General features: G+C 41.5%; 2 protein-coding genes across 3 annotated transcripts; one reads left to right on the forward strand and one right to left on the reverse strand.

The window, feature by feature from the left end:
- Positions 1–474: 474 nt before the first annotated feature.
- LOC120788861 (WD repeat and coiled coil containing) lies at positions 475–4,967 on the reverse strand. Its single transcript, XM_040125053.1, has 4 exons — positions 4,826–4,967; positions 2,399–4,337; positions 1,991–2,111; positions 475–1,245 (listed from the first exon to the last, which is right to left on the reverse strand). Exons 2-4 carry the CDS (start codon positions 4,316–4,318, stop codon positions 1,052–1,054), a joined length of 2,235 nt encoding a protein of 744 aa, XP_039980987.1. The 5' UTR covers positions 4,319–4,337; positions 4,826–4,967; the 3' UTR covers positions 475–1,051.
- Positions 4,968–5,093: 126 nt separating this feature from the next.
- fkbp1b (FKBP prolyl isomerase 1B) lies at positions 5,094–15,390 on the forward strand. Of its 2 annotated transcripts, XM_040125054.1 has the most exons (4): positions 5,094–5,466; positions 6,121–6,168; positions 12,818–12,930; positions 14,611–15,390. In XM_040125054.1, the coding sequence occupies exons 1-4, from the start codon at positions 5,430–5,432 to the stop codon at positions 14,737–14,739; spliced, it is 327 nt and encodes a 108-aa protein (XP_039980988.1). In that variant the 5' UTR covers positions 5,094–5,429; the 3' UTR covers positions 14,740–15,390. The 2 variants fall into 2 exon arrangements, with proteins under 2 accessions (XP_039980988.1, XP_039980989.1); XM_040125055.1 differs by lacking the exons at positions 5,094–5,466; positions 6,121–6,168 and adding an exon at positions 7,821–8,815.
- The last annotated feature ends 313 nt before the right edge of the window (positions 15,391–15,703 follow it).

Below are 15,703 nucleotides of genomic sequence, written 5' to 3' on the forward strand. Positions count from 1 at the left end.
TGCTGTGTTTAGCTCTACAACAATGTTATTTATTTATGATATATAATTACAAAGGATCGATGAGAATGAAATGAATAAATGTTGTAGAGGTTGGTTGGTAGACAATAAATGTGTCTGTGTTATGTTTCTTTGCTGTAGAGGTGGAAGCAAAATGAAATAAGTAATATAAAAAGGCGGGAGGGAATACTAGTAATGCAAATTTAATATTCAAAAGGCTACTTTTTTTTTTAGAAGATACACCACATTTTTTTCTCTCTGCATACTTAGTTTGTCTTCCACGACAACACAGTACAGCCATGGATGGGAAGGATTTGTTAAGTATTTCCCCCTCTGATGGTCAGTTGAGTTAATGAGCTTGATAACATTACAAATGTAGGAGAAAAAGGGCTTCAACTGTGTTCTCATGAAAATAATTTATGATTAACAACTTATAGGTTTTTAAATGATGTACCATTTGACGTGGACTATTCAGCATAAAATTTCATACACCTTTATTGCCCTTAGTATAAGGATTTCTGCAGTTCTCCAGTAATAACAAATACAAAACAAAACATTCACATCATACATAAGCCTATGTTGGTTCTTGTGTCAGGATGTCTTGACAATTGGTATCTGGAGAGTCAGATTAAACAGAAAGCATGTCTTAGGCATCTCTTAAAAATACTCAACATTGTTGGTGGAGTGCCATCCTAGCACAGTAGGTATCCTGCTTCAGTGAAGGATTAGTCTTCAACAACTGCATTTTGTCAAAACAAACAAAGAAAAGAAATAAATGGCTCCGTGCTCAAACGTCTTTCAGGTAAGCTTTCATTTCAAAGCAGCAGCATGTAAACATCACATCTGAATAGGCAGCCCTTTTCAAAATACTACTGTTTTCAAATACAAAAATAAATCTGACATATAACTCTGGTAATCTGTGCGAGTGAGTTTTTGCATGTTCTTGCCACATATGCTCTGTCTGCACTGTGTACCTGGATCCAGTCAATGATATTCAAATAATGGGGATATGAATGTACATAAGTCCATAAATTGAGGTGTGTGTTAAGAGGCACTATGTTGAGGCCTCTGTGGTTGTGTTGGGGTTTTGGCTGGGGGCTGGACTGGATGGGCAAGAGCTCTCTGGACTCCCAGGAGTCCGCAGGGTAGTTTTCCGCTTCCCGTTCCGCACCGTGAGCTCCTCTTTGGGCTTGAACGTCAGAGGCACAAAGCCGTCTACATCTGCCACAAGTACGATCCACAGTGGACCTGGAAAGAGAACAGAAGGCTATTTGCTCAGAATGGTTTTCCATACATCTTGGTTCTGTTTCCTTACAACAAACAAACAAACAAACAACAACAAAAAACCCTACTGCCAAACCACCACAAAATGCGGTTTGTGATAGTAACTTGCTGCTGTGTCTCAGTTCGGGACAATCAGTGCATTAAATGGTAGTAAGCTCCTTTTGTTTAAAACCTTGTAATCTGACCTAAGCCTTAATCACTTCCAATTATACCTCACGCATGTTAACTCAAGAACAATGCTAGAACGTGTTGTCCGATATTGTACAATTAAATGAGGTTCTTTATCAATTAAAATGCATTCTGAGTGGGTAACTTGACGGTTTAAAAAAAATCTAAAAAGAGTAAGCATAGAGCGTTCCGCTTGGATAATCTGTTTGATGACTTCCAGGTTTCCTCTGGATGGATCACACTAATTTGTTGAAAATAGTCACAGGGGGAGACCTTCTTAAGAGACCTACAAGGAGTTTCCTCGAAGTGGTTTTAATTTATTAACCCTATACGCTCTCTGTCACAACGTGGTTAATCTTACAGGCAATGCAATGTGGAGGGTTATAAGAGGGCAACTTAGATACCGCTTCATAATCAAGAGCTATTCTAGGGTGTGAATGGACTCACAACATCAAACTGACAGCAGTGAAGTCTTGAAAGTGATGTAGAGTTTGAAGGCTAAAAAGTACGTTATTTTGTTCATGAACTTGGTTGCACATACCATACATCATCTCCACTATAGCTAGGTTGAAGAGGTCTTGGAGGGCACGCAGACAAAGCTTCCCATCACACAGCAGCACTGGCCTCCGCTCATCAATGAACACATTTTCTGATAACTGCTTCTGCATGTGCTCAAAGATGGAAAAGTTAGAGAAAGAAGAAAGAGTCGCCATCAGAGATAAATAAAAGAAAGCAAGTTGGATTCTGTCTTATCCTTAGAGTGAACATTGCAGCTGATTAAGTTATTTAAGCCCCTCATGGAAAAACTGCTCATGACAGAGATTGTAGCAAGAAAGGGAATCTCCTTCTCACTAGCTAGGGTTACTTCCCACACAGTGTGATACAAACACTACAGCAATGCTTAATCTATCTACCTAAGCTAGGGAAGAAGTAGTGAGTAAAACTGTACCTGACATGTGACATTGACATAGGGGGGCTCAGAGGCATTGGGGTAGAAACTCAGGGCCTTCTTGCCATTCTGGGTATAATCTCGGATTTCTGTCAGGCAGTGCTGTACATCTGCAAAGCGAATAAAAAGCCTCTCCATGTTACGGACAAGCTGCTCCAGTGCACGCTCCTTGGCAGGGCCCGATGTCTTTTCAGGCATAGGCAGCGTCGGCTCGGTGTGAAGCTTGTCCGACGGCTCGAAGCGAGGAGAACTGGCCCGGCTTGAGTCTCTGCTGCCCTGGCCGGCCACTGCCAGGCTGCTCATGCGGTTGACGTGGTCCATGTCGAAATTCTCCACTGTGATGGAGGAGGCACTGGAGAGGGCTCTGTCTGATGCTCGGTCAGAGAAGTCCACAGAGCTGGTGACAGGGCTGGGCTCGCTGCTCCTCACCTCCTCCACCAGCCTCCGCCTGTTCCCTGGTGAACGAAATACTCCGCCTCCAGGCAACACCAAGTCCTTTATCCCTGGGCGCTCCCTGTCATCCTTAGATAGGTGCTCAGAGTGCCTCCTAATCCCTGCGCAGAAATTAGAAGTGGTCTCATGGTTGTGAGTAGAGGGGGGTGGTGTAGTAGGAGTCTCACCATTGTACATCAATTCTTTGGCTATTAGACGGAGAATATATTTATCTGTGTTAGAAGATGGGAGGAATGTAGGATCGTTGGACTTCTGCTTGCCGACCATCAACAACAGCATCTTGTCATTGAGGAAGCAGACTCCTTTAGGCCTCTCGTTTGTCTGCAGAGAGATCTGCTGAATGTTCGGCATAGCAGAGGGTGTGATGCAGTATACAAGCACCATGTTGCAGGTGTTGGAAGCCACCGCAACTGTGGAACCATGTGGGTCAAAAGCAACAATGTCTGGGACCAAAATCCCAGGAATGCTGACTTTGCGGGTGGTAGTGACTTTGCGCTCATATCTGACAAGGATGAGGTGCGAGGAGTCCTGTCCAGAACCTGTCAAAGTGTCTCGGCGACGCAGGTGGATAAGGGGGCTGGGGTCAGAGCGACGGTGCCTTGCCAGGAGGTGTGTGAGATCCAGAGGGCCTGAGCTTGGGATGTACGACCTCTCTGATTCAAGAGATCTCCTTCTTGATTCCAGAAGGCTATCATCATCTGATATAACCCCACGTGAGCCTTGGCCTTGCAGGGACACTGTCTCTGACGTCATGTCGAAGGCTATGCCTGCATTTAACCCACAGATTTTGTCCAGAGGTAGCTCTGTGGCCACAGCTACCTGTGCCTCCCCCGTGGCCTCGATGGCACAGATGTAGCCTCCCACATCAAAGATGGGGCAGAAGGAGCAAGCCCCCAGACTCTTCTGGATGTCATTCCAGATGTATGAGTGAAGAGCACTGCCTATAGCCACCACCAGACGGGTACCATCCTTAGTCCAGCATGCACAGTGGATGAGTCCACTGCCTTTGATGTCTGCTTTGATTCTCCTGTTGTCCACCCTGACAGAAAACAGCACAGACGTGTCCCTCTTGGTCAGCACAGCCAGAATGTCCAGTTTAGGATGCCACACACAGCCTTGAGAGAGCAAAGGGAAAGGCTCACTCATCTCACAGGTCTGAGTGCACAGCAGCTTGTTCTGCTCAAGGGCACTGAGCTGCAGTTGCCACACGGTAACATGTTTCTTGTGCTGAACAGCCAGCAAGGCAGGGGAGTCAGAGCAGCACAGTGGACCCCAGAAAAGCCCGAAGACATGCTCAAACTGCCCGATAACGTTGGTGTCCCCAAACTTCACTTCACCATTGATGAAGTAGAGAGCTGTCAGGCAGACCTGCTTACCGTCCGTCCATGCTATCCCGTGCACAGGGTGAATGGCTTGGTGTAGACTGTTGAGACCCGTCCTAAGCAGCTTTGCCTTACCAAGATCCATCCTGGCAGGTAGGAAGAATCTTGTTCAAAGAGAAAAAGAAAAGAATATGACTCAGCAAATGAACATTGATGACAGAGACCTGTATCTGATCTGAATGGGTCCTGCACAGGAGTAGCTATGGCTACCCATGCAGATTAAGAATAGCAAAAGCCTCTCTCGTGTCTCCTTCCAAAGTACATGCCTTAATCTCCTCTGCCTGAGCTGAGGCAGTTGTGACGAACACTTATAGCTGCTTATGCCCGAATGACCTTAACAACACACAGGTCCTGCTAGGACTTTAGGGTATTAATAATAGTATGTGTTAAGTAGGAGTGGCTCATCACAGCATTCACTCTTTTTTGATCTGGTGAAACTGAGAAATTCGGCCGTCCCTAATCAAAATAAGACCCATACATACACGTTGGAAATCATCGGTTTACATGCATTTAGTCATTTTTTATATGTAGCGAGCTAACAAATAATCAACGTGAAAATCCACACAAACATGCATTTTTATACTACGCGTACCTTAAAAAATCACAAGCATCTCATGTGGGTTCCGTGTGAAGCACTGAGAGTGAGCTTCCCATCTATTAATTCACGTTTTGTCGGTTGTAATGTGTCTCCAACGTTAATTTTTTATTTGACTCGGAAGCAAAACTAACCGACAATGTGGGTGCATTGTGGGATATGTAGTTGAGTTATGGTAATAGTTTTTTTTATTTTTTTTACCACTTTGCTCGCTGCGTATGTGTTAAATCAAATGCCGGGCATTTAACACAGCTAAAGCAAGCTGAATATGTACTATGATAAATATTATAGCTAACCAGGAAAATTAAATTAAACTGGCATTAGACAAAGTTCAATCTACTCGCTTGAAATTTAGCACAACCGCCGTGTGGCGCCAGTATTTGACAACGCTGGAGACGGCGTACGTGGTGTAGTTGTAGATCTCGACGCTGTCGCGCTACAAACTAGAAAATATCTTGGTTGTAGCTACGGGTTGGTGGTCGATGAATGCATGGTTTCCACCGATTTAGTCCGCTTTGTAGCCGCAAAACGGGTGCCATTGGTTGTCGAAAGGGCTTGTTAGGCTGTATGTTTCAGAGCTAATCTTTGAAGTAGAACAACCATGGGCGTGGAAGTCGAGACAATATCTCCCGGTGATGGTAAGTTGTTTTAACCGCTTGTTGGGGCTCGTTAATTCCTCGGAATGTCGTTCAAATCGTATTAGATATCAAAAAAAATTATAAGAATATAAAGTTCCGGAGTGCAGGAGGTACGGTAAATTACTCGATAAAATAGCTAGAGATTAATGGTACCATTCGAGATTTAATAAGGGGTCTATAAAGCCAAAATTTTTTACTGCGTTATTCAGCATCACTGACGCCTGCACTGCATCTTTCCAGAACTGCATACTTACTGACTGTTAAATGGGTGAACCCTGCCAATCTAATCTCCAAGTGTCTTTAAATTGAGAATTTGCTCATAAGGTAACTTTGACAAGGAAAAGATAAGGTTAGGTAGACCTATGTGGCTCCTCGAGGCTTATTTCTCTCTGACAAACGAAATGATAACATAAGTAAAGGCAATCGATAGCCCCTTACCCTGGAAAAATACGCCTCCAGGCTAAAGTTTCAATGCTAGGATGAGAGTAACAGACGAATATCTGACTTCAGTATGTCAGCAGGCATAAGGAGGGTATGGCATTCCTGCAAGGAACACCTCGCCAGACGCACCCTTGTCATTGCAATGTACAAGTTTAGCCTGACAGCCTCTGAGGTGTACAAACACAAAATAACACTTGTGTTCTCTCTCAACAGGAAGAACATTTCCAAAGAAGGGCCAGACATGTGTTGTTCATTACATAGGTAACTGACTCTGTCTTTGTTTTTGGCAACCGTGACACCAGATGTCTTTCCTGTCTCCGTGTTGACAGAGGAAATTTGTCCCTGTGTGTGTGTGTGTGTGTTTTTTTTTTTTTGTTTTTTTTTTTGTCGTCAATATCTTGAGCACAACAGGGCTCAGTCTACAACTCAGCTCTTAGAGTGTACTCAGTCTGTCAGACATGTATGTACCTGTATGTTGCTTACCTTTTCAAATATATGGTGGAGCTGCCACCACACCGTGAAAATACTGATTTTCTTTTGTTTTGAAGGCAACTTTTGGTGTCTCGTGGTGTCTGTATCATTTCAGAGACCATTACAACGTGCATCACATACTCATGTAAACACGCATAAATAAAAGCATTCTTTCTTTTTCCTGTTTGTCTCTTGTCAGATGGTCAAATTTTGAGGCATGGCAGTGAGACGCTGAGCTGTTTGGGAAATAAATGTGGGTTATTCTGTACCCCAGGGTTGGCAGACCAGACAACTAGGTCAGACAGAAAGTAAACAAAACCTAGTTCACATGTCATCAATCTGTCTGTGTATCACAGGGTTATTACACGGTTGTAAAAGTTACTGCGCGCTCCTTGGCATTGTCTCTGTGGTAAACAGGTTTGACTCAAGCATGCGAGTATTGTCGTATTGTGTGTGCATGTGTGTGCATGCCTGTATCGTCAGTTGTTCTTTTCGCTTGATTGTGGGGATTTCCTCTCTATCACTTGAAGTGGGTCCACATGAATGTGACGTAATCTGTGAATATACTTATTTCCTGGCTTCACTGACTTGCTAATAATACTTTGATTTGTATAAGAATTGCAGCTTTGTTTGACTAGCGTGTGCGTGATTAGAGTCAGAAAGATACAGGCCAGCTCTGGGTAACACAGGTTGTGTTGTTCAGTGTTTTTGGGGGCAGTGGAAAAAGTAATCAGATTTCCTCTTCTGGCCTGATCCTCGGAGAGATCAGCTACTGCAGTAACGAATTATGCTATTTTTGGAATTTATACATCTTGGCACATGAAGTTGCTCTGTGAGCTTCTCACTGGAGTAATGCATAGTGAGGGTTTGGTAGTCACTTGCTCTTTGCCTGGCGGTTCTCTCTTCTTGTACCTACCAGTATTTTGGTTACTAAATTAGTAGAAGCAGATGAGTCTTAGTCTCCACCAGCACCTCACCCTAATCAAGAATTATACATATTTTGGATACACTTCTTATTGTTTTTCTGCCTTTATTTCCTGTTCTCTATTGTCATGATCACGTCATCAACTGCTGTTTTCTATACTTATCACATCCCTGAATGGAGCAAAATTGGCTACAGTTTCCTGACTACTAGATCTGTTAACACCAGGATGTGCTAGAGCCTTGGGATGGCCTGTGATTAATTTAAGTGAACTGTACTTTTAAAGCAGACAGAACAATCCTTAGCTTGTGTTCTTCATTGTTTGATTCATTCAAATCTTCCCCATCTCTCTTTCTTTTTTTTTTTTTTTTTTTTCCTTTTCCTTTTTGACTCACAGGATTTATCCATAAACTCCTGGTATTTTGGCAGCGGTGGCATGCAAAATACAGAGTAAAGCCAAAGCAAGGACCTTGCCAGTGGAAAACAAAAGAGCTACATATTTATTATTGTATGAGCAGGGGAAATGTGTTTGCAGTGGGTAAACAGAAAAAAATGTACTGTTATTTAAGGATACAGCTGTACACGGTGTGAAAATAAGACCTTAGTGTACAACACTAGCCAGGAGATTAGTTGAGGATTTGTTTTATAATAAGTAATACTAGTGCTACAATATGTGACTCTCTGTTAAGTATGTATGTATGTATGTAAACAAGTTACACCACCAGGTCATTTTGATTTCATTCACATTTTGGTCATGTTAACCTAGTGTAATTTAAGAAGACATTAAGCTCTTACATTACTGGAAGTGGAGTGCATGAGGAAGATATGAACTTTTCCCCTCTTTAGGCTTTTTGTGTTGATAATCTCCAAAAAGCAAAAGTAATCCTGGAATACAGATGAAGTAATTTTGTATTTTGGTTATTCTCCTTGAATTTGTATAGTCGTGTAATGTGGATTAGTCACCCAGGAATTTGTATGAAAGTAAACTACCGAAGATTATTTACTTGTTAGGTCAGTGCGCTGTAGTAAAGACAGAGACTAACCCACATTTGTTTTCTTCAATAGCGTAAAGACAACATTAGTTAAATATAAGGATAACTGATAAAAGGATAGTACTGTTGAAGGAGGTTAGCTGTCGATTAGGGATATAAGCCTGTCCAAGGCATCCAGCTGGCTCCACAGAGTGCACCCTCCACTGCACCCTGCACTGGTATTTGTTTTCCAGATAGCAAAGATAAACAGTAAGGGTAAGGAGAGAGTGATTTCCCAATACTAAGTGGGATTTGAGACCACTTTGTTTGCAGCATTTAAAATTAGAGAGCCTCACTGCCACAGAAACTCTGACACACTTTCACTGCTATGCCTTTTTGATCCTCACTTTCACCTCTGGGATTTTAAATATGCAGAAACTAACATGCCAGAGCACACAGGCACAGAGATATGCACGTGACCCTCCTTCGACTCTGATGAGTTGTGGTTGCCCAATTTAGCCGAGTGGTCATTGCCACGGGGCAGGTAAGGGCTCTCCGGTGCCACAAACGTGGCAGGACGAAATAATTTGAAAAGCTGCTCATTCTTTAAAACACATTGTTGTTTCTAGTAGGATTCTGTTAACAGAGAAGCAGCTGTATCATCATTGCATCTCAGAGCAGTATTGCACAGACAAGCAGGCTGGTGTGGTTCAAATTGGCCTGAGATGTGTTATCTGTCTACTCTTGGATTATCTTTCACTCGCCTTGCTATGCTTTCACTCATGCACACATTAGCTGCCCAGTCCAGTCAGTTACAAATGTAGATGACTGGCCAAGAGCTTGAAAAGCTAATAGTAAATTGCCCGATTTGGGGGCAGATCATAGATTTGAGCAGCTGTTAGGGGTTGACGGGCTTCCATGTCCCATGTTTAAGGGCCAGGCTGAGTCAGGAATCCTGCAATCACAAGCTCATATCTGTTTTTCGAGTGTTCACTGATGGAAAAAAATGGAAGCAGACCTGATATCAGTCAGTGTTAAGAAAACCACAGCAGCCTGTGGGTTTCCCTGATTGATTAGGTATGGCACTACGCTGTGATGATAAACAGTCCAGTTCAGACCAGGTGCATGAGCTTTAGAAGCAACAGGCTTACTGGATATGATGTCATGCCTAAATGTGGACGTCATTCCTTACCATGTTTGAGCTCCAGACTTCACCATGAAACGTGCTGAAGTTGAGCCTTAATGGCTCTCGGTGTGTTAAACAGAAATAGATAGACTGAAACACCGGGTTGTATGTCAGGAGATCTCAATCTCGCCTTCCAAGGGAGGATGTTGTGATTGAATGCCAGGGGAAGCATTAAGTCCCAAGATTGTGAACTTAAAGAGAGCAAGAAAGGTGTTGAAATACAGCTTCTAAACTGGGATAAAAAAATCCTAAATCAGCTTGAGCTTTTAGTGAATTAACGCGTCCAGGTGTCTCGGTTTTTCAGAGTGCATAACATCAGAAGAAGTAGATGTCCAAGTTTTCCTCAACATAGGCACATAAATTATGGATGAAAATTTATTGGACTCTTCACTTCATTATGGGCACCCGAAGGGGCAATGCCTAATCTTTGAGTACTGGGTTGTGTGTGTGTTTGGCAGGTTTTTCAAGGCTTGTGTTCTGATAGAGACTAGGCAGGACATCTTCTTTCAGAGGATTTTGAGGTGAGCTGTGACAATGACATGAATAATTTACCTTGGAAGAACCAGGACACCCCATATCTTGTTCAGATTTTACTTGTTTGACATGTATAATGATAGTATTTGAAGAACTTTTATGCCACTTCTGAGGATAATTTTCAGGCTATCCATGCTCTATTAATGAATTTGCTATTTATTGGTGCCGAAAATACTCCTAATTACACATTGCACCTACTTCCAGTTTGTTACACTTGATATATTAATGAAGCATGAGCAAGATTTTATTTTTTCCATTGAGACGTGCATGGTTGCAGCTGTGAAATACGGCAACAAATATAAGTTTGTCGTAGACAGATACCTTACACGCATCACACTTCAACCACACTTGGGCCGAGGGGGTTGTTTTGCTGGCAACCCTCCTAGATGAGGGTGAGACAGGATACAGTAAGCTGAGTAAAAATAACCCCACCCCTGTGTGCTACAGCGTTTTGCAAATCTAGCCATAGCAGTACCAAGTGAAAGCCTCTCATGAGGAGAGAGAGAGTCTGGGATTCAGCCTCAGGAAGGGACGGGTTCTGCTTTACTTTTGTAGAGACCCCACCCATGGTTTGCTGTCTACAGAGTGATAACGGAGCAGCGATATAAGTATGGTTAAGGAGTATTTTTGGATGTCTTGACTTTCCTGTAACATAAAGCCTGACAGCCATGAGTGAAACATTTTGTGTAGCTCTCTTTATTTATGTGTATCAAAAACTGAAGGCAGTATATACATACAGTATATTTTATATGTACTTTACTCAAATATTGGAATCCATATCTCTCTTCAGGACAACACAGCTGTGTATTTTTTAGCAGGTGGAGTTTTGTTCCCCCATTTTTTGTTTGGCTGTTTTTTTGTTTGTTTGTTTTTTTCTCTCTCAAACTGGTTTTTGCCAGTTGCCAATGTGTACCACAGTCCCTGTTGGTGTTAACCCCTCTGCTGGTTTACGCTGCCCCCTCTAAAACACTTGGAGTTGTTAGCGTTCTTTTCATGTAACAGTGAGAAGTCTTTACCAAAAGCACGTAAAGCGTGTAGGTGTACAATATCTCCCCTACATCAGCAGCCTCTCAACAGACACCCCAACCAACCAGTAGGCATCATTATTGTAATTCCTAGGATATGATCCCTCACCACCTTCCCACTTGTTAGCACTGCAAATCAGTGTTTCCTTGCGAGTTGCAGGCACAGCTGCGAGGAACTGAACCCATTTTTCTGCAGTTGATTCGAGAGGGTTTTGCCCCTCTGCTACTTTAATGCCCTGTAGCAGGGTATTCACCTTGGTGTGTGTACTTGATGACTCCGTGGTTGGACCGGGCCCAGTCCACTGATATTGGGGTTACACTGATTCTTGGAAAAGATGGACCTACTAAGTTTAGGGGGATTGAAAGGGGAGAAGGAGTAGAGTACCAACATTCATATGACTAGATGAGCCTGACACCATTACTAAACTTCAGTTAACACACAAATTTAAATGCCAGGTATTCACACTTGTTAAATTACTACAGAGAACAATAAATCAAAGGACGATTACAGGGCAGCCTCCAAATTGAAAGAAAAAGGCCATTTTGACTGAACTAGATTTTAAAAGTTGATTGTTCATTTTAGGGGTGGGAGATACGCATAAAATCTTAAATCATGCTATATATAATTTTATATCACAATATCAAAAATATGCCATAATATAATAATAGTACAGTTTCTGGAAACAACCAGAATTGCAACTTGGTTTTTGGCTAATGCGAGGCATGGATATGTATTTTCAAAGGTAAAACTACTATGAATTGATAAACAAAAAATTCATGCTTCATATATTGCACTGGCTATGTTAATCATCTTTGTTTGTTAGTGCCATGTGTATAACATAACTTGTAATATAGAAATCTTTATTTCCATGGCTACAGTGGAGGTTTTTTCAGGAGTCAAGCTTTTGATAGTCATATAGCATGCCCTCCTTGACAAGTACTGTATATCACATGAGCGCCACAGCTAAAATTCTCAGAATATGCTTCATTTACATTTAGATATTGCTTGTTCCACATAAATATGTTGTGCACAAAAAATAACATGTTATGAGGTCTTCATCATTGCAGAGTTGTTATCTTGGTTGTCAAAAAGGTTAGAAGGTTCACACAAGTTATGAGAGGAACAGAGCATCGCGTCAGATTGCAGTTTGGATTCCATCAAGGGAAAGTGGAAAAGGCGAAGTCAAGGAGGGCATGTTAAAACCACTAATGACGCGCAGCCAGTGTTTCCATGCCTTTAGTAGTGTTTAATGGCCCAAATGTTATTATCATGGCTGAATGGCTGGTCAGTGTTCTGAAGAAGCACAGTCCTGCGCTGCTCCGCCTTTGTTACCCTTTTCTCCCTGTGGTCTAGATACAGGCAAACAATGACCTAGTTAACTTTAAAAATATCTCATAAAATCCACTGAATCAGGCCATTGCTTCCTGATTCACATTTCCTTTGTTCATTTGGGTAATTGAAACAGACCCAAGATCCCGATAAGAAACCCCACCAGAATAATTCCTCAGACTGGAGCCAGCACTGCTTTATTCCTTTCATCTTAAAGTGCGTCATTCTAAAACATTAGCAACTGAAGGAAGGGCGTGCTTTGATAATGCATCACACTGTGATAAATATCGACAGTGAGTGAAGGCTAGGTACAGTACTACTAGTCATAAGAACAGTTACTTACAGAGAAAAACAGCCATCAAAATAATTGTGCCCTTAGTCTTTATTTTGTATCACATCACCAAAATTGGTAGTTTATTTATTAAATGCTTCTCTACTCTCTGAACTTTGTTAATGTAATTTCTTTGGCAGGCATGTTGCAGAATGGGAAAAAGTTTGACTCATCTCGAGACAGGAACAAGCCCTTTAAGTTCAAGATTGGACGGATGGAGGTCATTAAGGGCTGGGAGGAAGGAGTAGCACAGGTAAGAGGGGAAAGTTAAGGAAGTGCTTCTTTGACACCATTACCATGTTGCATAATATGGTTCAGCATTTATTTCACCGCGTGTGACTACAGCTGCAGGTTCATTTATTCATTTATGCCTGTGATGTTTAAAGAGACTACCACCCATCTGGTCACAATTCGTCTTCTTGTTAAAATTATATTGTTATTTAATAATACAGTGGGAAAAAAAACGATGTTTTAAGATTTTTAAGTAGTCCTCTGGGTGGGTGTGTTAAGGTGCTGCTTGTCCCTGACTTTTGTCACGGTGATGTGAGGCTGCAAAAACTACAGAGCTGATCTCAGAGTAGGTATACCGATTACAAGATTGCTCTAGTTGGAAACGTCTACGAAGGCAGTGAATGGTTTGTGATATTGAATGAAAAGAAATCACTTAACAGAAATGACTTCTGGTTTGTTTACATCTGTTTAGTGATGGAACTTGACAAGAGACAGAGGCAAGCTTTACTAGTTTTGTGTGCCACATTTCCTCAAGCGCTGTGACTGGATAGTGCTCTCCTCCTATCTCAGACTCGTTTCCAATGTGCCCCAATTACAAGCATATCTTGTCTTTTGCTAAAGTGAAATCAGACGTTTCAAAACTGACGGAGTGTCTGGGAAAAAACTCGATGTGGTCAGGATGCGTCACAGAACTGATAAAACTAGAGGACTCACTATAACATGCATGAGTGCAGATTTTTTGCCAACTTGAAGATTTTTGTCTCAGATCTAAAAAAAAAAAAATTGTCAGGGACAGGCAAACTGGGGCAAAGATATTGTAATGATGCCTGTATTTTGAGCTAGAGCTGTTTCGGTTGGCTGTAAGAAGCTACCAAACTACTGTTTTTACAAACTACAAACTACCACCGCTTTAGATCGTATGAGTGCTCACTTGTTGTACGTTGTCTGACTTAAATTGTCTGATATAAATTCAGCAAATTTTGCAGTTGGAATAGTAAATGCAGTACTGCTTGGCAACCAAGTCTCAAATCTTGAACCTAGTTTTGCCGTGGCACTGTGAACACACCGGTATCGCTACTAAAACAATTTGCTTAAAATTACATTGCTGCGCAATTTTATAATAATTTTAAACAACAATGAGTATCATGTGCCTCTTATCTCATGCAAATCTCAAGTCTATGCTGAAAAGAAACAATTTGTTTGCTCAAAAAAAGTATGAAGTAGATATTTAAATTAAAGTAAATAAAATATGATTTAATTGGTCTAAACGTGCACAGTTGGCAGTTTGGTTTTTCAAGGCCCTACACACTCACATAGGTGATTTCAGTTATTAATCAGGCTGATTAGACTACTGCTCAGTGGTGAGGTCACAAATTCCTTGGGCTAATAAAGAGTATAATAGACCTTTTTTAAAGAAGACATTTTGTCACAGCAGGAAAAAGCAAAGGTGTACATAAATTAATAAATGATGTCTGAATTATATTTATCTTCTAAATTTTTTAGGGTCTTGTTATTGTTTATGCTGGTTCGCTGTTAGGACTTACTGGGACACTATATTAGTAACACCTGTACTTTTCCAACTATTACAAGTCTAAATGTGTTTTGTGACAAAGGCCTGAATGCTCACAGGGTCTGTAAAACTGCATGGAAAAGAACATCAGCAGCATACTCAGCTATGTTTTCATTTTCTCCTGTGCTTCAGATGAGCCTGGGCCAGAGGGCTAAAATCACCTGCACACCAGATATGGCTTATGGACCGACAGGCCACCCCGGGGTCATCCCCCCAAATGCCACGCTTATATTTGATGTGGAATTGCTCAAGTTGGAGTGATGCCTAGGGTTAAAATAAAAAATACTTAAGGTTAATGAGGTTGCATTCGCCACAACCTGATTCCACAGGGTGCTGCCTCCCACCATCCACCTGATCTTCTTTGATTTCTTCAGTCTTCTTCAGTTCAATATTTAAATGCATCTACTGCTGTTTGTTGCCATCATGTCATAATAGATACTGCAAGAAAATGTTCACATCATGTAAGACTTTTACAAATACACCACATTTTGGATTGTTTGTTAGAGCTGCTCTTCTTGTTTAATTTCATTTAAAGTTGTAGATTTTGTTGAACCAAGAGGAAATCGGTCAATTGAGGAAAAGCTGTACTACATTGCAATCGAAACATACTGCCTTACAGTTTCAACAACAGAGGAAGGGTACATGTGTTGAAAGTACAATACTTCTGCTCTGTATATTAACTGGGCATTATATACCACTGTCTGCATTGCCACTTTGATAACGGTTTGTCCTGCTGAATGCTCTGAATGATGTTGCCATATTTAATATATTTTATATCCCTCATAAACATTAACTGCAAGTGTACCCTATCCAGTCTAACCCAGTCCACTACTGTACAGAACTCTGTAAGAGCCATTGCTGCTGCCATGAAAGTCTATCGTAAAACTCTTGAATAAAAATGGCATGTACTGTGTTGAGAAATCTGAGTCCTGTGCATAATCTGTGACTGAGTGATTGACTGACTGATAATAGAGGGGATGCTAAAGGAGGTACAGTATGTATGACGGGCTTCTGCAGGAACATCGCCACCTAATAGTGAAGTGCACACCAGCCTAATATGGCTGATTACTAGCTAATAATGGGAATGTCTCTTTCCTACAAGGTGAATGGTAAGCATTAACGTCACTGTGTAATATAACATGTATACAGCTGTTGAATGTATAAACAGTAGTTGACATTACTTATCTCAACGACATTCAACGATCTTGGCTTTAGTATTTACTTC

This window comes from Xiphias gladius, chromosome 4 (assembly GCF_016859285.1).
Source record: "Xiphias gladius isolate SHS-SW01 ecotype Sanya breed wild chromosome 4, ASM1685928v1, whole genome shotgun sequence".
Taxonomy (NCBI): Eukaryota; Metazoa; Chordata; class Actinopteri; order Istiophoriformes; family Xiphiidae; genus Xiphias; species Xiphias gladius.